The following is a 27,556-nucleotide window of genomic DNA, read 5'->3' as shown; positions in this document are numbered from 1 at the left end:
AGCCTCGACAGTTGTTGCCCGGTGACTCTTACGGAGAGTTCGCTTCTCTCGCAGTTGCTGCCACTGAAGACCAGGCCTTGTGTCCAGAAAGCTCCGTCGAACTTCACTGAAAAATCCTCTCCACCCTGGGCTGCTCTTAGGTTATCGTCAAGGTCAGTTGCATAATTTTTCCGAGTTTATCGAACTCTTTTCCACGACTCGATTCGGCGCCGTTTCTGCGCGGCGAACCGACCGTGTTTGCTGCTGTACAATATTTATCAATGGCGAATGTAACCAATGTTTATCAATAACCGGTAACACCATTAATAGACGCGTATGCGTTGCTCGGTAACATTTGCACGTAGGTTTAATCGCTCGAACGGGATCGAATAAATATTAAACGTAAATCCAAGGTCCTTGCGTTATTTATCGGCACACCAACAGCGGATCTTTTTAACAAATATGTAACCGAGTGTGCTCAGCATCAACTAGAATATTGTTTAGCATTTTATCGATTTAAACATTCCTTGTAAGTATTCCTCGTAAGCACGTTAATTTTTCTGTAAACTTTAATAAAACGTGTGGAAATTTCAATCGGTTGTCAGAAACTAAAGAAAATGGAGCCGAGTCTCAAAGTTCGAGTGTTAAAGCGACCAGCAGTTGACATTCAACGCCAGGTTTATGAGATCTGTCAAGATGCCGGGTTACAAACTTTTTAATTTACGATTATTGAGACTGTAAAGATACATTTATGTGTAAACCGTGGATTTTTATGGAAGATAAAGATTGTTTACAAAATACAGGAGATACGTAGACGTTTATCTTGTTTCTTAATAATTTTAACAAGTTAAAAATAATGCAACAATATTTTAAAATTCTTGAAATATTTTTACTGTTTTGTATTTGATCGAATCATTTTTGTCATAAATGCATAAAATCCGTCAAAAAAGGTCTATTTATGAGTTATTCATTCAATAAATTTGTTACTTGAAACACTCTTAATACTCCGTATATGTATAGTGTTTAAGCAGTAGGAAGATATTGTTGAGTAATATCGATGTGCTATTCTGAACTCGTTATAGTTATTAAACAATGAGGGAAATGTCTGTTTGGTTCCTATCTCTTGCAATCTTGATACATAAATAGATAGCTTTCTGGAAAAAGATAGTTGAAAGCCGTGGAAGTCGTATATCATTGATTCTATAATGGTTTGTATAGTTTCTCGTTAGAAATTCAAAATTCAAACTTCATTGCGATCGTTCCCAATATTTTTGACACTTATGACTGGACTGCACTGCATTTCAGTTGCATTATTTTCAATCTAATAAAATTATTTAAGACAAAATTAACTTTTTATTTAGTTTCTATTTTTTGCAATTAATCTGGACAATTTTTATATTGCACGTGAAAAGATTGCTCAAGATATAGGAAGCTGTTTTATTTGTTGATTTGGATAAAAAATCTTTCCATGCATTTTATTATCATTTATCATACAGATGTGATAGATTATTACGTAGAAATAGACATAACATAATAGATGTGTGCTGCATAATAAATGTTAACGTCTGAACATGAATTCCACTCGATTAAATTGTATTTAATTCATTCGATCGCTTTTCAGCGCGTTGATTTGGTTTCGATTTTCATCGAAAACAAGGCCGGGAACTAAAAAAGATAGGAAGACCTTGAGACCGGAACAGTATAACTTATAACTATGAAATTGCACAAGATTGATAATAATAGAATAATAGAAATGGTTCGCTGCGTTTTAAACTGTTTCCTCGACTATCGTGAATAGACTGCAGAACTATATGCAAAATAAGAATTTATTAAATCGATTCTAAGAAACAGAAGTTAAATAAAAATATATTTTTTCTTTCGATGATTTGAAAGAATTGAGAAAAATGTACTAGTACTCAAAAACTCCTCCAATGGTTTCGTTAGTCGGTATCATTTAATCATAAATGCATAAAATCCGCGGTCCAATCATAAATACCAAGGCAATTGACGTTCAAAAATCATTTTTGCCATATTCGGATCGGTCAGTTTGCCGGCGACAATTACAAAGTCGTTCGATTATTCAATGTAAAATTTGCACACGTTTTGTGCGCGTGCTGTGAACACACTATGGCAATTAGTTTGGGGAATACTCCGTCCGAAAACACTTCGATTTCCCGTTCACGAAATTGCTAATTGTTATCCCCGCGAGCCCGGAACGGAAGGTCGATCGCAAACTAGAAATTGTTGGCTGCCGACCGGTGTCGCGTGCTCTCGGAATAGTGTAATGCAAGACAAATGGGTTAACAAAACAGCGGCAATTCGTTTCGTCTGAAGTCTTCCAAAAATTGCGAAACACGAGTTCGGTGACAAGTTCACGATGTGACAGTGGAATCAGCCTCTACGAGCTATCCTGAAAAGTGGAACGACTGGATTACCGGTCGGACCGGGATCGCCGTCGGGTAATTTAATGTTGCTCTGATTATTTCAAGAAAATAACCTTGACATAACCTCCGTGATTATGAAAAATGATAGGGAATTGAAACGGATTATTCCAGCTTCGGATGAAAACAGAACTGAAGAACTGTACGGTTAAAGATAGCAATACGAATGAAAAAAGTTTGAAGGATAGAAGAAGTTTGCAATAAAACGTGTGAAAAGTTCAATCGGTAATCAGAAACTAGAGAATCGGAGAACAATATTTATGGTCGGGTTTCAAATGGACCTGAGTCCCAAAGTTTGAGCGCTGAAACACCAAGCAGTTGGCATTTAACACCAGATTTATGGGATCCGTCAAAATACCGATTATTGCGATCGTAAAGATACGTTTATAAGTAAACCGCGGGTTTTAATGAAAGATAAAGATTGTTTACAAGATACAGGAGATACGTAGACATTTGTCTCGTTTCTTAACAATTTTAATGAGTTGAAAATAATGCAACAATATTTTTTAATTCTTTGAATATTAAAAGTAGCAGTACGAATACAAAAGTTTTAACGATGAAAGAAGTTTGCACATTATGGCTAATAGATTATAAGTAACAATATAATTACAATATTGTGGATATTTATGTGTGATGTGTGCGTATCTGCTAATCTGCAGAATAGCAGAACTTGAGATTTAGTAAACATCAATGTTATATTTATTTTGCTGTCATTAAAGAATATCTTAGTACAGTTTAGTAAATTATAATTATTAATATATAATCAGTGGATTGTGGATCCAGATGTATTTTTAGTATCTGCCAATTTGCAGAATAGAAGAACTTGAGATTTAATAAACGCCCCAATGGCACTCTTATTTTATTGAAAGGAGTATTTTAGTTGGTGAAATAATTTTTTCCATAGGATTTTCTATAGAATAATTCATAAAGATGAGAATTTGTATGAAGATCTTCGGTCCAGTGCTTAGTATAGTACAAGAGTCTGTGCGGATCTTTGTGCAAATTCACGTTTTAGCTAAGATACGCTAAGACACTTGTTTGCCAAATACACATGCCTAACAGATACGAAGGCGTATTAAATCAGCGTTCAACGTTGATGAAATTTGTATTTCGTTGGATTACGATCGGTAGCGTTTGCTGTAAAGATTATTGCTGAAAATGTACAGTTCAGTAATTAGGATAATTTCCAATTTCCACAATAATTTCAAAGATCAAGGAATTTGATGACATAATTAATTGATCATAGATGTGAATCAATCATATTTATTTATGTATGTAAATTAATCATATTTATTTATGTATTGTATATCAATTAATCGTATTTATTTATGTATATACATGAATTATATTTATTCACGTGTATAAATAAATCTTATTTATTCATGTAAATTTATATACGTATATGTATATTTGTATTTATATATGCAATACAAATTAATCACAGAGATCATAAAAAGACATCAAAATGAAAACAAAAAATGGAGATTTTTCATGTTGCTACAATCCATCGTGGACTTAATCTGTTTAAAAATCTATCGAAATCAACTTGTACAAAATTTAAGTTACTTAAAGTGTCTACCGAATTCAGTCGTTAATGATCGTAAACTGTTCACGTATTTTATATTAACCGTCTCAAATTGTAGACACATGTATAAACATATGTAGAAGTTATTAACTGGGGGTTGGAATTGGTCCAGAAATAACTGTCAACATCTGTTACATAAAACTCACGATTCAAACCGTCATAAAAAACGAAAACAGTACAATAAATTGTAAGACTGAATAAATTGTCATTAAAGTGTCTCGGTATATATGTATATACATACATATGGGTTTTAACATTCGCCTCGTTTCAACAATTCTGTCAAAGAATCTAAAAACAATATTGCAGAACTGCTACATTATAATATTATAATTATAAATATAATTCACCAATATAAATATAATTAAAAGAATAATTTAGCAATATAAATATAATTATAAACACAATTAAGCCAAATTTACAACTTATCATTTATAAGAAGTAGAAGCAGTAAATTTTTAATTTTCGAATTTGCTGATCTAAGGAACAAAGCATCGCATTAGAAACGTTTACAGTATATTCCCCTCATACGTAGAAAATTGATTTCGTTTTAGTAGCATCGTTTTTGCGAAACTATTCTGAGAAAACCCAAACCGAAGATACGTATTAATGTTAAATTAATGTCGTTCCTAAACTAGTTAAAAGCGATAGAAAAAAAGTGGCTTTGCAATCCCATTCCTTTTCGAGTTGGTAGTATCACTTTTGATTGTATCAACGTGTGTGTAGACCTTCGACCAGCGTTAACAATTCTAAGTAAAGCTGCAGAAAGTTGAAGGTCACAGCGTGACCATTTTCTTAAAGCAGCATGACGAAAAATCCATCTTTATTGCGAGGACAGAATTCTTAATTTTAGTAGTACGAGAAGAACGCCTGAATTATAAATGTACATAGGCCGCACGAAACTAAACTCGAATGTGACCAATGAATAATTCTTAATTGTTTGCTTGCATTTAGTAAGTAAATATACAAATAATATACCGATATAAGAAAAGACTATAGATCAATCAAATTGATTTCAAAATAAATAAATTAACAACTTTTTCCTGGCATTAAATAATATCGTAATCATTAAGCCGATAATTGAAAAATGAAAAATTTGTACGATTTCCAAATACCGTCAAAGCATAATTTTCATACAAAAATATTTTTCATACGGAATTACGGGAATAAAGGACTAAAAATAATACCAATATCAGCTCTGTGCACTGTGTGCAATATCTCAGATAACAAGTTCATCGCGCAGAGTTATTCAATGTTTGTATTTTATCGAGATAAAAAAGTCTGACACAATTCTGCAACTAGTTCTGAAATTTGACGATTGCAGAACACTTTCTTCGAAATTGGAAACAGGTTGTTGAAATTTCGTGTGTGCCTTAGATTTCTCCACTTTTATGGATTCAGTACGATTCAGTGCAAACACGTTAAACATTCTGGTACAACTTCAAAGAGGTCTCAAATTCGTTGCGAACACAATCTATACTATAGATTCATAAAATATCGAAAATGTGTTTAATTGCCACCGTTTATCGTATCGTTTATAATCGTCTGAAATAATTATTTACGGTGAGATTCGATGAGCTACTCTAAACGGTTCTCTCGAGCACATCAACTTCTACATCGTGGCAACAAGTGATACTCGGAAGAGATTTAAATGACGTTTTATCCACATCTATAAAAACGATGGTAAAACAGACCGAGATGAAGAAAGATAAGGAGAGATATCGTGCACCTGTACTGCACCGTATACGGATAACGAGCGCCGTACATGATGGGTTCGCGACGATAAATTACAGAAGACGCAACGACGAATGATTTATGTGAAATCGACCGGCTTTTACTGCCGATTCATCGAAGCTTAGTGGAACGCATTTGCGTCGACTGTGGTCGTAATAGGATTCTGTATCCGGTTTCACACCTTTTTTCACCGGAAATCCAGTCATAGAATAAATAATTCGATACCAAATAAGAATTATACACAGGTCACAATCAAATTCTGAGAAAATGACAATTCACTTAATGAGATCACGCTGAATCTGAAGCAAACGATCGTGCGTGCAAGGTAATGTTCTGCGAATCCATAAGAGGAAAAAAGTCGAATGATTATCGATACTTTTGATAGGACGATGCGAAGCCCCAAGCAGTGTCTGGCATCGATCGATTAAAAATTTTAATTCGATTAAATGATTAGTGAAAACAATTAAAGCCATTAATCGTCGAAAAGTCGACGACTGAATTAATCGTTTCATGAAATTAATTGTCGATTGACGATTGAAAGAAATTGTTGATTTATAATTGTTGATTAATAATTGTTGATTTTTTAATGGAATCGGAAAGATATTATAATATACACGTGGACATTAATTTCTGTTCTTAATAATTCGAATGTAAAAGAATAGTACTTTTAAAATATTTTTAATTTGATCCACATCATCAATGCATAAAATCCATAGTTTAGTAATTATCATTTTTTTCTAATGTTTTATTTATAGTCTTGCACTTGGTTTTTGGCGGCTGTATGATCTTTTATTTTATTCTAGTCATTAATTTCGACCTGTCATTCATTTTGTCTTCTGTGGATTTCTCCTTTTGCAATAGAGAATATATTTGGTAACTTTTCTGCAATGTCATCTGCAGACAAAAATTTTCTTACGAACGATGCGAGCAATAATTCGAATTCGAATGATGAGTTCTCTCTTGCACGATTCCAGGCAACCATAAAATCCGCATCACTGTGCAGCAACAATGTAACTTCTGTTTTTCTTTTTTTTTTTTCAAAACCGCGCAGAATAGCTTATCCCGTTGGCTGTCGAGTATTTTAAAACATCGGGTCTGCCGTTGAAACGGTAAATTTCGGGAACGTAAACTGTGAAATCGGATTACGCTGCGCGCGTAGAAAAAGTAATTTCGAGATATGATATCATCGCGAAAATCGAACACCCCCGTGCCGACCACACCGAGCTTTAAACGACATCATTAATGACAGCCATTTGCGTAATCCACCTACCAGATGTCTCGTCGGAAAGGATTTAGTCATTTCACGTTACATTATTTGCAGAGATCCTACTTGGCCAACGAAGGCTTCACAATGTGACCTAAATTTATACAATGTTTCTCATTATTGTGCTAAGAATAATCGATTATTTTTATGTGTGTGTGTGTGTGTGTGTGTGTGTGTGTGTGTGTGTGTGTGTGTGTGTGTGTGTGTGTGTGTGTGTGTGAAACGTAATGTACTAAGTTCTCCCTAATTGAGTTCTCCCTAATTTGGGAAGAGGAGATATGATTATTCGAGCTTTGCGGCTCGTTTTTATAGTTGTTGACAATCGGTAACTATAAAAACGAGCCGCAAGTCTCGAATAATCGTATCTTCTCTTCCCAAATTGTCCATTTTTGTGCACAATCTGAGCGTCAATTAGGGAGAATTTACTTTATTTAGTTCGAACAATTAAATGTGTGTGTGTGTGTGTGTGTGTGTGTGTGTGTGTTCTGGTTGCGTAAACATGATCTTAGCGTTTGAGAGATTTCTGACTATTTTTATTATCGTAATAGTTGAAATCGATTATTTTTTAAGAAATCCACAATTTTGTTTTAACAATTAAATATGCTGCTCGAGTCAACTTGCTCTCGAGTTTCGAAAGTTTTCTGATTATTATTATTATGGTTGGAGAGATTATTTTTTAAGAAATTTACAATTTAATTTGGACAATGGAATCCGCTGCTTGAGTTCGTTTGTTCTTGGCATTTGAACGATTTCGTCCTCATTTCCGGACGATTAACTTAATGGATTGTATAAGTTAAAGAATGCAAAATGTTTAAAACAAATTTTTGATAAATTCGAAACTGTTACGATTCGAACTGTTACGAGATATGAAGAGAGGCACAATTTTAAACGAGTTTTTCTCGAAGCAATGGCTTTAAAACCGGTTCCAAGAATATCTCGGTATCTAATGAAATGGTTAAACAGAAATTTCGTACAGTTATTTTTTTATACAATTAACTAGTACGTGTTATAGGGGTTTTCTTCATCATATTTTATAGCGTTTTCTTAAGGATAAAAAATGAGCAATTTTTATATAGGGATTCTATTTTTTCGATACAAGTAGTTGTCATTTTCTCAGAAACTTTAGAAATCGAATATAACAAACACTAGTTATTATTCTTTATTTCATAGTTTGCTCGTTAACGAATTTAAAATTTAAGATGGATTACTAATTTATTTAAAAAATAGTGATAGTGACTATAGTACTTTAGTGATATAGTCTTTTATAGAATAGCGATGTTCTTTGTAGAATTATCGGAATGCATTCTTCTTAAGTAGGGTCTCAACGTGTTATCAAATAATAGATATTAACTAGATATACAGTGACTCACGTGAATTTGTTCAGGTTTATACATTGTAAAATTGTCAGATGCTACATTACAATTGGAATAAGACATAAAATAATACTGAATAGAAAAGTAGATATGAGCAGCATACTAATTCTTAATTGTAAATTGATCAAACATTGACGTTAAAGGAATTAAAATGAAATGAGATTAGAATTAAAAAATTTACATGACTTTACAAATTAACGTTAATAGTTTAAATTTTTTGTGTTTTTTTTACCGACGGGATCAAATCATTTACAGAGATAACAGTAACAATTTTATAGAACAAAGCCACAATTTTCTAATGTTTTATTTTTAATTCATAGAGGATAGACTTTTTTAACATTAATTTTATTAATTCTCGGTTTCCAAAAAAGTTAATAATACTGCGAAGACTGATAACGACACAAATATTTGGAGACTGAAGTACCGGTTTATCGTCTCTCTGATGTCAGTAATTTATCAGTGACGCTGTAACTTTTTATGACGGAAGAATACCACGTAATAATTCGTGTAATTTCCGAATACACTTGAAGGACTTCTACCGATAACGTAATTATGTATACAATGCACTGTATTGTTACATATGTGACAATACAGAGACATATTGTGTACATACGTATGTATACAGCCCACGGAAACTGCAGTTTCTACCACTTACAGTTCCAATGACTCTCTGTAATAGTAATATCAGATTCACCGTGGGCGAATCCAAAAATATATATACATGCCATCGTAAAAACGATATTTTATCAAATACTTAATCTTTTAAGATGAAAATTATTTCAAATGTTCTTCCACAAATACTATTTAAATATAACAAAAGTTTCACAAATTTACATTTAACCATGTAGACATTAAAAATTCTTGGAAAGTATGTTTTTCTATATAAATAGTCAAAATTATAATAATTTTGACAATTAACTACAATAATTTTTTTATAGGTAGAAGTGTAGAGGACATATGAAGATTTTTTAAATATTAAAAAAAAAAGAACTAATTTTTTTATTCACATTCTGATAGAGCCTTTTAAGACGAATACAGTGACTTATAAATGAAGATCATGCATGGTCACAACATGTGAACTACAATGAAAAACAAATTCTTCCAAGCATTTTTCAAATATATCTTACGTGTCTGCTGTTATTAATACGTTATTACTATTATGGGTCATAGAACATAAACGTAAATACATTGAATCACATTGTACTGGTATCTGTATCTACGGATCCTATTACTAGTTTGTCCTTCGACTAAATTGCGACTTTGCATTAATATTCGGTTTTCAAAACTGCACTATACAAATACAGATAACATAGATATGGTTTTCATTTACGGCGAATGTCGTAAAGTTATAAGGGAAGCAATGCGTGTCTATAGTGAAAGATTTCTCGATCGTATTAGACTTTCATTGTCAATGTTGTCACATGTTGTACAAAAGTTTTACAAAACGGGAAGTGCGGCGAACAAAACACCCAATCGAGTTAAAAGAGTAGCTATAAATATTTTAGCCGTAGAACAACATCCGCATGTTAGAACAAGGAAACTTGAACGTGACAGAAGAATTTGTTTTTCATTGTAGTTCATATGTTGTGACCTTGAATTATCTATATTTATAGCTCATTGTATTCGTCTTAAAAGGCTCTGTCGGAATGTGAATAAAAAATTAGTTCTTATATTTAAAAAAAAACAAGTTTGACCTTTATATGTCCTCTACACCTCTACCTATTAAAAGACTATTGACATCATATTATGTGCCCCTTGAAACCAAATAACTTTTGTCCGTCACTCTCTTTTCTATTGTCAAAAACAAGCAAGTTATTCAGGGATATCGTTTCAAATGCCCTACCCTGTATACAAAAAAGAACAGTATACATAGAAATAGCTTATATAGAAAATAGACATAACTTATATGAGAACGTGTACAATTAATTTACATTTATATACGAAAGAATTTTTAAACAATTATGCAATTCGCACCGAAAGTATGCACGTAAACGATTGCATTTGAATACGGATATAAATTCATGCAACAAAGGATGTTAATAAAGAGAGTGGAAGCAAATCGAGAATATTATTGCACACACGAACTGGGTCAGAATGTAAAAATTCCGTAATACGATAATGTCATATAATCGTCTTTCATCGTGGGAACAGATGATCTCATCCGAATTAAATCCATTATTAAGTCTCCTAAAGCGTTCTTCTCTACGGAACAAACGTAGCTCGCATATTTCTTATCCTAAGCCTGTCGATAGATTTTCTTCTGTCTCGAATTTTCGATTCGAGTGATACTTGATTATGATCACGAAGTCGAGTGACACATGTATCACGAGGCTTTTCAAACAAATTATTTAATGGTTAACGACTAATTTAGAAACGGCGTAGTATGCACCGAAGACGGACGAAGTGTGCGAAGGTGCAGACCATTGTACATATGTGATTGAAATAATGAATGATTATTAATTTATTAATTATTAATTCATAATTAATTTATTAATTATTAATTCATAATTAATTAATTCAGTATTAATAATTATTAATTAATTCATTATTAATTAATTCAGTATTAATAATTATTAATTAATTCATTATTAATCATTAATTATTTCAATCGTATATATATAGTTAATCCGATTATAAAATTAGTAGCAATTACATTTTACTAAAACAAACTAAAGTTAGTACGTTCGAATCGTCATCAATAATGTATAAAGTTTATTCAGTCCTTAAATTTTATCTAATTATTAATCACGATTTCAACTTTACTTTTAGTCTTTTTTCCTTTTTCTTCTCTCGTTAATCTGCAACACAGTTCTATGTTTTGAATTTTACGTACTCCAAGGGCCTTGGCCCGTTTATTAATAAAATAAAATAAAATAAAATGATAGGTATTAATTCTATTATAGTTATTATTTATAGCTTTTTCTCGTTGTAATTATTTCGATCGCAGACTTCATCACCAGCGATTATATTTGATCGAAACAGACTCACGTCAAGCTAATTTTGAATCGTCGTTGATAATGCGCAAAAGTTTATCGACTTTTACATTTATAAATTTTATTTATATTATTTATTTATTTACATTTTCGGAATTGTTAAAGAATTCTTGGGAGAGAGCAAAATTAAACCATTCGCTCTTAATTTTTATTTTCCGTTCAAAGTAGATTATTAGGAATGTGATCAGAAATATGACAAAAATTAAGGAAGAAGGGAGGATTGACGACCTAGATCTACGCGAAGATGTTCGCGTCTAGTATGAAAGACGTTAAATGTAACGGCGTGGGTGACGATTAGCTCCTCGTACATTCCGGCCGAAATGATTAAGTAATTCGAGACGATCGGGACCGGCTGTCGTAGTTGTCGAGGATGTGACGATCTACATGCGTAATGCAACCTGGATGTGTCGCTCGTTAACGTAACGTTTCGTTTCTCCGACGTACGTAATTTGTTAACGGTGCGTGAACATCGGACGTACACGCGTCCTCGATCTAAATCTATGGTGCGAACCAGTGGGACCGTTGTTAAACGACGGTACGGATTAATTATCAAAATGCTCGACCCTTTGTACCATATCCTATTCGACTTTATCGTGCGGTGCATTTCAAAGATGTTTGACATAAAGAGATAATCGTACGATAATTTCAATAAACTGTACATCGACTTTAAAAAATAGCGTACTTCGTATGAAAAGGTTGTTCCGTGATATTTATTCTATACATAATCGAACATCCGTTTTATTATTTGACATAGCAATCAGCGAGATAAAATCATATTTTTTATGCAAATTAAACATTTTAGAAAATTAATAGAATTTTTAACAACTAACCCTTTTAACGAATTAATAAAATTTCTAGCAATTCGCAGTTCTAGAAAATTAATAAAAGTTCAAGGAAATTAACCACTTTTGCTGATTAATAAAATTTAAAGAAAATTAATCATTTTAGCAATTTGCTCAAATTTTAAGGAAACTAATCATTTCAGCAAATTAATAGAATTTCTAAGAAATTAATCATTTTAGCAGATTAATACAATTTCATGGCGATTAATGAAAGTTATATAATCACAAAGGACCGGTAAATTATTTTATGCAGCAATGCAACATCACTGCAAACATTATTGCAGTAAAGAAACTGATACGAATTCGAACGACGGTAATGCTTCAATTTTTAGGTACTAATTATAAGTAGATTTAACTGAATGCAAGAATTATTAATAAGGGGAATTAATGATACGGTGTGTAAACAATTTTTATCGAGAGAATAAATGAGAGGATACGTTTTTAAAAGAAATGAAATATTAATTATTTTATTCGGGCAGTCCTTATAAAATTGAATACTATTTATGCAAGAAAAGTGTGACTGAATGTATTTTTAACTGAGATTAACTATATTAAATGTGTAAAGTGATGTGGTCGGCGTAACGTTACAGTATTAATTACTATCAATCGATACCAAGATAGCATGCGTTTCTATTTCCAACTTATCCATTCTTGTAGCGTAAATAGTCATCGGTTTATGTTTTATGTAACTTCATGAAGGAAAATCATCTTCCTATTACAAAGCAAATAGCTAAAACACTGTGTTTATGCACAGATTCGTAACAGCTTTAAACGCATACGTGTGTCTCTAAACATAGTCTCTGTTGGATCTAGTATTTCGAATAATGTTTTAAATAAATATTCTCCTTCTTCGTTCAACTCGATATGGATTAAATAAATAAAAGCTACATTCTATTTGAAGAACAAAAGAATCCAAAAGAATTCCAGACTTGATCGCACTTGATACGATTAATTTATTTAATTAAAAAGGAAACTAGAGAAAATATTGACTAATAATTTGATAGTGATCGTTGATAACTGAACACAGAGAGCGATCAAATTGTAACAGTACTTTTAAAAAAACTGGTAAGTTCTGTAATAATAATACTTATTGCTACACTGCAGATTTTATGCATTTGCAACAAAAAATATTAAGTGAATCATGAAAGCGTAAAGATATTCAAACGATTTAAGAATATTGTTTGACTATAAATAACTTCTTAAAATGATTATAAAAGTAAATTAATTTTTCATAATAATAATAATAATAATCTCATTTCTGTGTCTTATAATTAGACTGCGGATGTTTATGCGAAATGAAATTTTCCATTTTTGTAAGAAATATAAATTGAGTGAAACTAAATTGTACCTTTTAAACATTTTGATAAGTCGAAAACAATGTAACAATATTATTGAATTCTTCATATGTCTTCGCAATTCTATATTTCAGTTACACATTTTTGCCATAAGTACATAGAATCCGCAATCTACTTATAAGATGACGTTTAGCTTCCTATTCTTCGGACTAATGCTCACATATTTTCCATATTAATGAGATTATCAATGCTTTTTATTACATCGCGCAAAAAAGCATGACCTGCCCTTCGGAATCCTTTCCTTTGCCAAGCGCGACTCAAGGACTGTTAACGAGCAAATGGGAATCGTAGACGACGCCATGCACCATGTGAAAAAGTAGACATCGCTTTTTATGGTTAAACCCGTACTGTTGCAAACGGTCACCGTTCTCTTTATTATATCAAGTGGTGGGATCAAGTTCAATATGTACACAGTATGTCAATCAATACTGTCCTCCTTAACTCAATCGACCCAACTAACATTTCTAAACATTCGATCGTAAATTGTTTTTAAACCACCTGCAAAATTCATTGAATAAGTCGGATAGAAATAAATCAAACCTATCTCAGATATAAAAATAACTTGTACATTATATTATAAATGAAATGTAAAAGATACTAAATGAAAAATAAATTTTGTTAGAACACCAATATTCTGACAGTCGAGAAAGTATAGAAGACAGTATAGAAATAAATGCTGTGTTTGCAGTATCAAAGTTCTGCGATAGAAATATTACTTCAAAACACAATGTTTATGTATGCAAAGTTTTTATGGAATTATTGAATGATTTGTTAATTTTGTTAGCTGAAGTATCTTATAATGTTATTATATAATCGATGTACGCTGCTGTGTAATCTATGTACGTATCGTATCATCGTTTGTAACTTGTCTTTTACACGTTGTGTTCGTTATCAATTTGTATTAATTCGTCGTTGTTGAATGTTTCACAACGATTTCAATATATTTATATTAAACATATTTAATTCATATATTATTATATTATATAATATATTTAATTATACGTTTTGCGCGAATTCTGTACAATTTCAATCAAAACTTTGCAATCGTTGCAATTATTTCGTTGCGTTAATTATTGATATAATTATTTTGACGAAATTTACATTTCAGCGCAATTTGGTTTAGAAAAACTGATAGAAATTTGTATTATTATCTTTAAATGTTCCCATTGAAAAAAAACGTAAATGCAATAGTTGTCAACTATCTAAACTGAAAATATTTTTATTTTATTTTTTTACGTCTCCTTCGCCAATATTATTGAATTAGGAGAAATAAAAATGAATACCCAAATGTTAAAAAAATTACTCTTTATTAACACTAGAACCACCAAACCAGTTAAAATAACTGCTTTCTGATTTTTTTCTTTTATAATTCCTGATATTATACAAATATTTCTATGAGAAATTTTTAGATCATTTATAGAACATATATTACAATAGAAATCGTACGAAGTTTAAATAAATACAATCTCGTTGTTTTTATAAAACAATATTCATTAGTCGCGTTAAAAGAGCGGTAGTTCTAATGTTGAAGAGCAAGTGTTCAATTATTAACATATTATCTATATATTGATTTTATAATTCTCGAAAGTCTCTAATTTACAGTTCAAAGTTGCTTAATAAATTGTTTAATGGTACTAGCTATTACAATCGTTTACCAATGAGCCGTCCCAGTAACATAATCTAATAATTGCATTTGGGATGATCATGTCTTCGATAGTTAACATTCGAACAGCGAACTATTTTAACAAAAATATAACTGAGAAACATGTGATTATTTTAGCTAATTATCATAAACTACGGAATCAAATAAAAATCCCTGAATTTTATCTTTTAAATATTGTTAAAACATATAACTTTTTCGAAACTGTTTTTAGACAATTAAAGTCAATCAAAAACGCGCATTTTAAAAGAAATGCATTGTTCCACGACCTCTAGTTCACAAGATATCTTGATTTTGAGAACAAAAACCATTTTCTTCAGCCCCTAGGTATGCATCATTGCGAATACAAAAAAATACGTGTCAAATATTATTCAACAAACTATATTATACCAAAATCTCGTTAAAATCGACGTGTTACACATCGAAACGCTTCCTCGTAAGTTTACGAAACCATTCAAACATGGCGTTAGTTGAAAATTTAAATTAGCAGAATATAGTATCATAATAATTATCTTAATATTAATACGATTCATGGTCGCTAGTAGTCAATCAATCGTCGCTCAGTTCATGTTTCAGTGAGACGCGTGAAAAAAAGGCATGCGATTGTACATATGTTAAAAAATAACCAGACGTGACATATACGCAAATGTGCGTCTCTTTGAGTTGGATACACCACAACGACGTATAAACACGTCCTCAGTCTAAATATAATTGAAGAAAACACAATTGCTTTACATTTTGCTCATGATTATATAACGTTTCGGCGCATGCCGTTAGACTTCGATATAGTTTGTATCGCGACTGCATCCCATCATTAATTATACACCATGGTTTCACAACGATTTGACGTCTTTAGTTGGCTTCCCGACGTTGATGAATCGAACATCTTATTTTTCAGATGGACAATTTGAAAGCGACTCTGGGCACAAACGAATTCGCCGAATCGAAGGCTAATCTTTGCCGGGCGCTGGTCGCAGAATTCCTCGGAACCATGCTGCTAAATTTCTTCGGCTGTGGCTCTGTCGCCACCAACAACATCGTTGCCATAAGTCTAGCCTTTGGCCTAACCGTGGCCGCCGCGATTCAAGGAATAGGACACGTTTCTGGCGGCCATGTCAATCCTGCTGTGACGTTCGGTTTAATGGCTATAGGCAAGGTCAGAAACGTCATTTGGTAACATCGCTTTCGAAGACATGAGTAACTTCTGTTGGATCTTTATCATGGGATAGTACACCCCTAATTATAATGACCCTCTGTTGACCCTCTGTTTGATGCAGTTTGCTAATGTTAAAAAATTCAAATAAAACTGCTATTTACTAGAAATATTAAGAAAACAACATTTTCTCAACATTTTTCTCAACAACGATATATTGTTGTTCGGCACGAAAAGGGTTAATATAGAGTTTCTTTTTAAAATTGCTACAAAAAGTGACCGTTTAATATTTTTCAAAGCTTTTTGCTTTAATAAAACGTGTAAACCTTCCGATTAATTATGAAAAACAATCTCGTTCAAATGGCTACCACGACTGGCTTGTCAGTAGCCTATCCTGTCGACCGAATATTTCAGTAGATTTTCGATTGTTTATGACTCTATTTCGCGAATATATATATAGATCGATAAATATTTTCTTTTGACTTGTTTAAACCGTTATTAATGAATGCGTAAATGTGGAAATGTTAGACAAGCTAAAAGCGAATTATGGTAAATACAAATACGTTTGCTCGCTATCGATTTCTTTGTTTTAAACAAACGTTAGAATTTTACGATATTTTTAGTGGGTATTTGTAAATAATTCACGGGGTTTTCACTAAAATGAAGTCCGATAAAATGCGAATTATGATTTGCTTTGAATGAATAGTGTAATCGAACACTAAAATGGTGTTAAATATTTATTTCAGGCCATTTTCTTAATTAGTCAACATTTTGCACAGTTGCTTAAATTTTACTTGCAAATTTAATTATTTTTATTGTAATAAAATAATAATAATTGTAACAAAATTATAAATTAAAGTATGCATTTCATACTTAACAATCTAATAAATATTACAATTTGAATTTGTTTATTTCGTATGACTATTATTACTTTATTATCATACTTGACATTGTATTGATTTTTACCAAAAATATTAGTAAAAGTTGCATAGCAATTTATTGAAAATACTGAGTATACAGATAAAATCAAGATCATTGTAGCTAAATGCGTTTCAGCAATCATGAAGTACTGTAATAATCATCGTATATGCACTTTTCTAGTTATATTGATTTTTCTTGTACTATAGACCTTACATTTTAGACCATAAACGCATAATTATCGCTTGCAATCTAGCTTGTATGTATGTATTTGCTAGGGACGCAATTTGCTTTTAGCTTATTGCGGTCTTCTAATGTCGTTTGGTCACGAATACTTTAAAGAGAAAGCACCTTTCACCATACACAAATCAACATAATACAGAATCGCAAAATATTAATAGAGTAGAATATATAATTAAAACAGAATTTAAATATTAAAAAAAAAATACGTTTTCACTACTTCTGATTTATCAAAGAAAACTTCACATCCTAAACAAAAATGGCAATATTGCAATAGAAAACTACATTTCCATTCTAATTAATTCAATCAACAATCAACTCGTATGAAATAAGTTACACATTTCTAAATTATTTGTTGAAATAGTTTTACTCAGAGTGTTCATTTATGTTTCAGATATCTATAATCAGGGGATTATTATATGTCTTGGTCCAAAGCATAGGTGCTATCGCAGGATCCGGTGCAATAAGGGCCCTCTCTCCCGATACAATGGAGAACGCTTTGGGTGTAGTAAGACTCTCCAAAGGAGTTACATCTGTGCAAGGTTTTGGCATCGAATTCTTTCTGGCGTTTATATTGGTTCTCGTCGTATGCGGTGCATGCGACGCAGCTAAGCCACATAGCCAAGGAATTGCACCTCTTGTGATTGGACTTGCGGTTACTGTTGGCCATCTCGTTGGTGTAAGATCTACTAATATCTATTGAGCTCCACTTGTTTTTTTTTTATATCACTATTATCCATGATATGTTCTATTATATGCTACGTAGCCAGCATGAAAATTACCTTCATAAGGTGTTAAAATTTATATAGTACAAAAATATTATTATATAATTAACAGCTAGTTAAGGTAATATAATTTTGATACAATTAGTTTCCTCAAGCAAATGCAAATAGGATTTCGAGAAAATACGAAACCTGGAATATAACATATTTAAATCTTTGTTTTTAATAAATATTTAGTAAGTTAACATTAGTAAGTTAATAGCACACGATGTCTTAAAGACGTTCATTTTATGTCAATTTTAGGCCTAAATTTTTTACGACCTAAACTGGACGTATGAAAGGTTATAAGTGGACAAGATTGTTAAATATGCTCTCTAACAGGGTGAAATTAGATTAACGGATTACGCTCTATTTTTTCTGTTTTGCTAAATGGAAAATTATGAAAAAAATCAGGTATCTTCTACACTCTACCTGATCGGACGCAACGCGCTGAATTTTTTAGTTACAAACTCAATTTTTTTTTAAATCCGGAAGTTTAAAAATGCCGACCTTTTTTTATTGAAAATATCAGGCGATCACATATATATTTTTATTATGGTTATTACCGTGTACTTCCTCAGGTTTTCGAAGAGAGCGAACTTGGTAAGGAAAATTAAAACTCTTTCAAAAATTCGGTAAAACACATTTTTCTTGCTGAAATTTGTGAGAGATCAGTTTTATATTAATTCTACAGGTAGATGTCATTGTAAGCATTGTTAATAACTGTTTTTAGATTGTTTTAAAATAGAGATCCTAATCATAGAAATAAAAATCGAATTTTTCGACGTTTCTTTAATTTTATGTAGATATATTATGTAATATTATGGTATTAAAAAAAATATATTATAAAAAGTAAAATAGTACTTCAAAAAATATGTTAGAAAGTGAAACTCTAAAATGATAATGTATGTATCTTCGCTGGGATAGTAACCTACCGCGACGCGTCGCTTCTCCTCTTAAGACCAACAGTCGATCAAGTAGGAGCGGCACCGGCTTTAATATCTATAGGGTGTCATTTTCAAATTTGCAAGTACAAAATTGGTCTGTGTTAGGTCTGAGTTAATTTATTTTTCGAGCGAGCAAAGCGATCGACCCACTCTAACGATTCTCACATTCAACACAACATATCTCTAAAATCGCTGAGATACCTTTTTCAAAGCTGTTGACTTACACGCCGCTATGGCGTGTACGTATATATGTAGAAGTCGTTACAATGACAGTAGTAACTTAGATTTTTCATTAATATCTTGAAAACTATAAAACTCTCAAGGCTATTACTTTATACTTGAGGTTATGTCCCCTCCCTCCAAACGCCATCTTGATCGCGGCGACAGGTCTCTTTCGGAAATTTATCCAAAAGTAATTATTAGATTGTGGATTTTTTGCATTTAAGACAAGGATAAGTAGATCAAATGAAAAACAATAAAAACTTGTAAACAATTTGAAAATATTATTGTATTACTATCAACATATTAAAATGATTAATAAAGGAAATAAATGTTTACGAAGTTTCTGCATCTTACAATAAATGAAGACAATTTTTGTTTCTCGTAAAGGTCCGCAATCTAATAAACACCAATGCGTTTCATTGGCGATGAAACTCTATCCGATTTTTTTATTTGAATAGGTGCCGAGAACTGGCGCAGGAATGAATCCAGCACGATCATTAGGTAGCGCTGTTGTAATGAATGCGTTCGATAATCACTGGGTTTACTGGATCGGACCGATTTTGGGCGGAATGGCGGGTGGATTAGTTTATGCACACGCGATTGGTCCCGCAAAGGAGCCAGAAGGATACGCGTCAGTGGCGAGGGGAGAGAAGGAGGTACGATCCTGAAGAATGAGCGAATAGAACATGCGAATCGTAATTGGATTACTTGTTAATTTGCCAATATAGTACCTGATTTCAATGAATTTCTAAGGCTAATTATCACAGTGATTCATTAAACGTTTATTACTTCTCCCTCGTCTAACAAATACATTTACTATTACGTTGGCAAAGCTTCGTAAATCTCTATGTTCCGTAACAAATAAATAAAAGAATAAATTTAGCAAAGTGTATTGGATCATTATACAATAAGTACGGTTAAGAAAATTTACTATGCTCCGCGAAAAGGTAGTAAATAAACAAAGGAGAACGTTTATTCTTAAATTTTGAAAATGTATGTTATTAATATCTAGAAATAGGAAACTGTTTTGATATTGAGACTGTCAATTCCCAGTATGTATTGTGTCATTAAATTGTTAATTTGTTCATGCGGTAATTCAAGTCAGAAAAGCAATACATGTAATGAGTTTTTGTATATATTCGATATCGAAAATATTAGACTAAATTTGATAATAGATCCAATCACATACTTACGACCAACTACTGGCAAGACTGTGTAATTTAGTGATCATTATTTGTATTTGACTTTAATTATATTGAGAATAAAATGTACAGACAAAACTGGTTAATGAAAGTTGATGTAATGATTGGAATAAATTTTCGGATTGGAGTTAATATAAAGGTAGAATATTGCACAATAACGATAATTGGAACCGGAAATTCTTATATTCTCGTTGTAGAATCTTTCTATGTTTTCGACGCATTCAAAAAAATACAAAATAGTAGAATCCTTTTTTTTTAAATTTTCAATCGTCTCTGTCCCACAGCAGTTCGAGTACATAGACAGCGGACGGGGTGGACTTTAAGAAATGAAGATACAAAGAAAGATTCGAAGACGGGAATGCAATTTCTTGTACAATTCATACAATGAGTAATCGAACAATCGAAAATATGCGAAGTGTTATTTTTACAGCTGGAGAGCCTTACCACTAAGAAGGACGTCAACCCTGCATAAACTGCCCGGCGTTCTTCGTCATCCTGTTTAAAATACTGTCAAATCATTTCTTGCATTCAAGTCGAATATATGTATATGATGTTCATGAAATCGAAAACTCTTGAACTGTTTTTGTTTTCATAAGCAGAAATAAGCAGAAAAAGAACTAGTGGAGTTATATACAGTTTCATTATTTGTGATAGAAAAATAGCTTACAAACGATTGAACATTCTTAACATAAACAGAAAAGAATTTTGTACGTATTTCATAGAATTTTATACACTGATTTCACCTGCATACATTAAATAAAAACATGTATTATTTATGAAAGGTCTGAGACTATGTTTTGTATTATAAATATTATGGTTTATTTGATGATTGGAAGATACAGAAGGCCAAAGATGAATTGTCGAAGTAAAATTGTGTGGTTTCGACATCACGTGTTGTGTTTATCGAAGTTGCTGATAATGTCACATTTCCAGTATCAGATTTCCATGTTGCAATAAAATGTGTACTTTTAAAAGTAATCCTCAACAGTTATATATCGTATTATTATAAAATCGTATTGCTTTAGCCACCGCTATATGTCGACCTATTGCAAGTTAAAATTCAAGAATCATTTTATTATACTACCTACCATGCGATAAAAATGTAACATCAGCTATTTAACTTTCAATTGCGACAGCTTGCTTTCAGCATTTAATAGTTTTTTACATCCTTGTTGGTGGATTGCTGATATAACCATTCAATACCGTTGTTTTGTATCTCTTGTATTTATAAATCCATATACTACATTTTATTTTTATATATTGTACATCCAAATACGGCGAAAATAATATTATCACATACGCTATTATGTTTATATAATATTATAATAATATTATATAAAATAAAAGAATAATATATTGCAAGTAAAACGTGTATTTGAATGTGTGCTATATCCTGTAATATGAAATAAAATGTAAATGTTCTATGCGAGAGTACACTGGCAAAGTAAATCATTTGTACCATGTTAGATGTGCGGAAGAGGTCGTCCTGGAAAATAAACAACACTCGATTTTACATTTACACACCATTGTCTGTATTTGATACATAGTTTCAAGTGTTAATAGAATATCCAATAATCTATGTACCGTTTTCACACTAACCTCGTACACATATTCATAGTGTTACAGAAAGTTTAATTCCTTAAAGTACCTTGTGTGTTCCCAATAATGTAATCAGTTGAATAATAATGAGACATTCGATTGCATCGAACATGAGACATTGTAATTGAAAAACATTTGGAGAAGGGTAGGGAGGGGATTTCCCATATAGATATATACAATTGTCTTACGTCCAATATTGATATACATGTTCACCAGATAGTGAGATATCTAAAACGAGTGCCTTTTACATGTTCCTTTAATTTGTATTTTCAATGTTACTTTTACGATGTCGCAGCGCAATGTAAATAACAAATTTCTTGTAGCACATGAAAATCGTCAATTAGTTTCTTACGTTTTAAATAATAATTTTTACTTTCTTATGAAGAAAGGTTGATTAATAGGCACTACCTTCTTTTTGGTATCTCAATGATGATGTTAATAATTAACATGCAGACGCGACTCTACAACTGTCACACAACAGAAAATGAAAGATAAATACAGAAGTTTAGATACAGTGTGACAATAAGACATGAATCATCTTAAACTCACATGATTACTTAAGGAATCTAATGACGAAACGATCGTAGTGTTTACCTATATTTGTCCAGAATGTATCTCGATACAAATTCCAAATTTGTAACACTGTGATCAAGTCATAGCTTATTATATTTTAACCCAATATTTCTTAATCGAAAGCAACATTTTCAAGTATTCAACAATAGGATCCAATAAGTTCAGCCTTCCATCTGTTGAAGTTTATCTTCAAGACTGTCTTGACTATCGTTAGTATCATTCAAGTCTATCGTGTGAGTCTCGTGATCAAGTTCTATCACAGACTCTTCCAAATCGTTCTTTTGGACTTCTAGTACATTGTCTGATGGTTCAAAAATATCTGCTGACTCTGAAAGGTCCTGCTCATCCAAAGTTAAATTCGAGTTTTGTTCGGGTTGTTCTATTATAATTGGTTCACCATCTGTTACAGTTTCCATTTTGACATCGGTCTCTGGCAAATCCTCTATTACTTCCATCGTGCCATCTAATTTAAGAGTTATATCCTGGTCTTCGAGTTCTTCGGCTTCTTCTTTCTTTATCGTTACATTACCCTCGCTGGAGGGACCTGGTTTCGGTGTATCAGTATTCTTTGTGGCAGCATCTGAGACAGTAGGTATTTGACTCAGATTAGTTAGAACTGTTTCCTGCATTTTCACTACCGAATCAGCTGAATCCAATATGCTACACAGTTCTCGACTCATCTCTTCCACTTCTGATGGTTCTTCCGACTTGACCAAAATAATTTTCTTGTTCCCATAAACTTTCGAACTGGTTATTAATGGCTGTTTACCTTCTCTTCTAAGTGGTGTAGCACCTGGTTTCGGGATAACTGTGGGCTCCTTTTGTACAGTTTCGATTGATTTCACCTCAACTTGAGGAGCAGCCTTTTCTTTCTCTGGTACAATCGGTGTATCTTCTTTCGATATTGTCGCAGGAGTTGTTGTTACGGATATTGTTGTTATAGGAGTTGTGGTTGTTACGTCATTGTCATTATACTCTTGTTCTTCGTCGTACATGCTCTGCTTTTTCTTCACGAATACTCTTTTCAGTGGTAATTGTTGTTCATCCTCGGATTCATCGTGACGCTCTGGCGACAATTCTTCCATAGGTTCATATTCTTGTTGCTGCTTACGTGCTTCTAGTTCTTCAATTTTCAAGCGTTGCTGTTCCACTCTCTTTTCTAACTGTTCTAATTTTTCTTTAGTTTCCTGATCACCTCCTATTAATGTGGATTTTTGAACAGTTGCAACCGTTGGTTTTGGTGCTGGCGGGGGTGTACTTATTACGGGCTGGGAAGTTTTCAATTCGAATTTCGGTGATTCACTTACTACAGTCTCAGTAGTTTTTACCGGAGTTGTTTGTTGTCGTGGTTCAGCGGATGATTGTAAGACTGCTTGAATGAGACCTGAATGCTTGTCAAGTGGCTTCTTAACTACAACTCTCTTGACAACATTACCAGTAGGTAATTTTGCCAGTTCTGCTGGATCTATTATCGTACCATCGGGATTCATAATAACTTCCCTTGTAGTATCCCCTTGTCGAATAATTCTGCGAACGATTACACGTTTCGTAACCTTGTGACCTGAACTATTCAAGTCAGACATTATTCCCGATACCTCGCCTTCTTTTGTTGGAGCTGTAGTAGTTTCGGTGGTTCCGGACGGTTTCCTCACAACAATTCTTTTTATTACTTTAATGGTACTAACAGCTTTTGGTGGGTTAGTAACTACTGTAGGAGTTTCCAGTTTTTCCTCTTTCACCGCGACTACATTGGGAGTATTACTCTGTCCTTGTTGCGGCTTCGATTGGTTTGTAGTCGTAGGTGATTCTTTACCTGGATCTTGAGTAACGTTTTGGTGTTTCAAAGGAATTTTGTGCTCCTTAAATACAGATGCAACTATTTTTTGAACTTGTGCTTCTGTTTCATCTACACGAGAAGTCTTTGCAGATTCCTCATTCGACTTAGGCTGTGGCGTCTTCGTAACTTGTTGCGTCTGACTGCTATTCGGACTTTGTTTAATTTTTGCATCCTGTACTTCTCTACGCTGAATGGGCATTAGTGTTTTAATTGTCTTTTTAATCATGTTTCCATCTTTACGTCTCACATATACTACCTGTTCCTTTTGATTTTCATCCTTCTCTTCCCTCTCTCGATCCTCTTCGCTTTCTGATCTATCGGGTTTACTTGGTTTTGGAAGCTTCTTCACGATGTATGCCGGCGGTTCGTAATCGTCATCGCCATCTGAATATTGTTCTTCCTCTTCATCTTCATCGCTTTCTAGTTCAAGTTTAGTTTTATTGTCTGGCTGCAATCCATCTGGTCCCATTTTTTCACCTGCTTCAATATGTTGTTTAATATGAGTGACATAATCTGCTCTATTTCTGCAAGATTCCTGGCAGACATCGCAAGTTAATCCCATACCTGTGCGTTTTGTGTGCGTTAGCTGATGTACTTCTAAACTCTCCTTGCGCTTGAATGCTTTTCCACAATCTTCACAGACGTGACGTTTCTCTACAGAATGTGTACGCATGTGTCTAGTTAGATGATGAGATAGGAGGAATGAACGAGGGCATAGCTTGCACAAATATGGTCTGTGTCCTGCATGAGTTGTTAAATGACGAGCTAATTTAGTACTTGTACGGAATGCTTCCTTACAGTACTCGCAAACAAACGTTTTATCTTCATTATGAAGCACCTCGTGCCGTTCTAACCCTTGTTTATAGGTGAAACGTTTGTTGCAAATATTGCACTGAAAAGGTTTTTCTTTTTTATGGACAGAATCCTCATGTTTTTCTAATTCTTCAGTTGTAAAGAATTCACGATCGCAATGCTGACAACCATATCGCAATTCATCTCTATGAACTTTTTCATGACGCTGTAGCAAATTTGCTCTTGAAAATTGTTTGTTACAGACTGGGCAAGAGAAAGGTTTTTCTTCTGAATGTGTACTCATGTGTTTTCCTAGATCATATTTAGAGAAAAACATACGGTCACATTCTGTGCACTTATAGTTACGGTCTCTATGGGCTCTTTGTATATGGAGAGCAAGTGCTTGACGCAGAGGGAAAGTACGATCACATTGATCGCATGCATGCACCCTTATCTCACCTGGTTCTAGCTTACGTTCTTCTTTAGCACTATTGGTATCTTGATCTCCCTCGCTACCAGCATCCTGCTCCTCCTCATAAAAATCATGTTGTTCTTCTTTTTCTCTTTGTTTTTCTGCCTGTCTGTCCCTATCCCTCTCTCTTTCTCTATCTCTATCCCTTTCTCTTTCTCTATCACGATCCTTGTCCCTTTCTCGTTCTCTTTCTCTCTCCCTTTCTCTTTCCCTATCTCTTTCTCTATCTCGTGTTTCTCGTCTTTCTCTATCCCCATTGTCAACTCTTGGTTTCTTTGCAGGTTCATTTTGAGACCTCTGTTCCAGTGGTCGTTTAGCAGTAACTTCAGGAGGATCATTAGGAATCGGTGGGAATGGTCTTGGTAAAACACCAGACAATGGATAAGCTCTTAACGCCTCGTCTGCTTTCTTACACTGTAGTTTAAATTTGTAAGAACGATCTAGATTCCAACGACACATACTGCATATCATTTGTGGCATTCCATCCGCTGCATAAACCTTAAACACAATATATCAAAATATTAACAAAGTTTTAATAAATCCTACCAATTTTACTTTGATAAATGTCAAACGTTTTATAATACATAGAAAAAATTTCATTTACAAACACTTCCCACAAAATCAAAATAATTTTGCATTCTGTATTCACATAGATGAGATAATTGCTAAATTTCCCGCCAGCTGGAATAAATCGATAAGTATATAAATAAGCAATTGTCGATAAAACAACAAATTACCATTTCAAAATGAAATGCACGTCATGTTTTAAACCTTTATCTATGACAATCGTCTACTGAATAGTTTACTTATTAGACTGTTAATTGTATACAACATAACAATGTATTTAACATAATAGATGTGCGAAAATTTCATAGCAATCGAAGTTCCGCAGAAAGCCGGAGAAAACAACTCAGTCGGCAAACATGATACCTATGTTATCCAAGCTGTTCTCTGTTCATTGACACAGCATGTATTCAATATGATAAAAAGTATCGATAATAAAACGAGCAGAGGAAATCGAGTACCGTTAACGCGAGAAACAAATAAGCATATGGAGCGAAACTATTACAGAAAAACATGTAGGTATATTCGAAGAATATGGAATGAAAGGTGGACAGTGAATGGGGCTCTAGCGGTCGATGCCGTCTTCAAAGAAAATAATTACCTCGATGGCGACGCACGACATGATCTGCAGGGTAAGCGGCACTTGAAACGGCTTACTATGATCTCTTTCATAAATGTAGCTAAGTGGATCCGATTCTGTCAGACAGAACCGACAGACTCGTCTGGAACGGAGTGGCGCCGGTCTGTTCTCCATGTTTTTCTGCCTACCGTCCGTACAGACACCCACGAAGACACGCACTCACGCGTCTCTCACGTCGTTCTCCTCTCGGCCCCTCTCGGATGTAGTATACTTGCACTTTTCAATCACTGCGACAACAATCACGCCAAGAATGTATCGTTCATTAATCGGATTTCAAAGAAATGACGCCGAGCGTCGGTAAGCGTCGCGTCACGTACGACAAACGAGCGGGACGAAGTATACACCGCTTTGGCGCTATTATGGCGGTCCGAGAACCCGTTTCCTCTGCGTGGCGTCGTTCGAGCGTCGAGTTT

The 27,556-nt window shown here is 33.2% G+C and overlaps 2 protein-coding genes across 7 annotated transcripts; one reads left to right on the top strand and one right to left on the bottom strand.

Moving 5' to 3' along the window:
- Nucleotides 1-22,185, top strand: LOC117229418 (aquaporin AQPAn.G). Of its 3 annotated transcripts, none has more exons than XM_033485850.2 (5): nucleotides 1-152; nucleotides 16,122-16,379; nucleotides 17,929-18,213; nucleotides 19,923-20,120; nucleotides 21,097-22,185. In XM_033485850.2, the coding sequence occupies exons 2-5, from the start codon at nucleotides 16,122-16,124 to the stop codon at nucleotides 21,136-21,138; spliced, it is 783 nt and encodes a 260-aa protein (XP_033341741.1). In that variant the 5' UTR covers nucleotides 1-152; the 3' UTR covers nucleotides 21,139-22,185. The 3 variants fall into 3 exon arrangements, with proteins under 3 accessions (XP_033341741.1, XP_076384462.1, XP_033341743.1); XM_076528347.1 differs by having other exon boundaries at nucleotides 20,954-22,185; XM_033485852.2 differs by having other exon boundaries at nucleotides 20,951-22,185.
- On the bottom strand, nucleotides 22,175-27,556 carry LOC117229416 (uncharacterized). 4 transcript variants are annotated; one of them, XM_033485847.2, is made up of 3 exons: nucleotides 27,105-27,556; nucleotides 24,932-26,437; nucleotides 22,175-24,862 (listed from the first exon to the last, which is right to left on the bottom strand). In XM_033485847.2, the coding sequence occupies exons 1-3, from the start codon at nucleotides 27,255-27,257 to the stop codon at nucleotides 23,000-23,002; spliced, it is 3,522 nt and encodes a 1,173-aa protein (XP_033341738.2). In that variant the 5' UTR covers nucleotides 27,258-27,556; the 3' UTR covers nucleotides 22,175-22,999. The 4 variants fall into 4 exon arrangements, with proteins under 4 accessions (XP_033341738.2, XP_033341739.2, XP_033341740.2 ...); XM_033485848.2 differs by having other exon boundaries at nucleotides 22,175-25,155; nucleotides 25,240-26,437; nucleotides 27,105-27,555; XM_033485849.2 differs by having other exon boundaries at nucleotides 22,175-25,152; nucleotides 25,240-26,437; nucleotides 27,105-27,555.

This window comes from Megalopta genalis, chromosome 1 (assembly GCF_051020955.1).
Source record: "Megalopta genalis isolate 19385.01 chromosome 1, iyMegGena1_principal, whole genome shotgun sequence".
Taxonomy (NCBI): Eukaryota; Metazoa; Arthropoda; class Insecta; order Hymenoptera; family Halictidae; genus Megalopta; species Megalopta genalis.
This window is presented reverse-complemented; position numbering and strand designations above follow the sequence as displayed.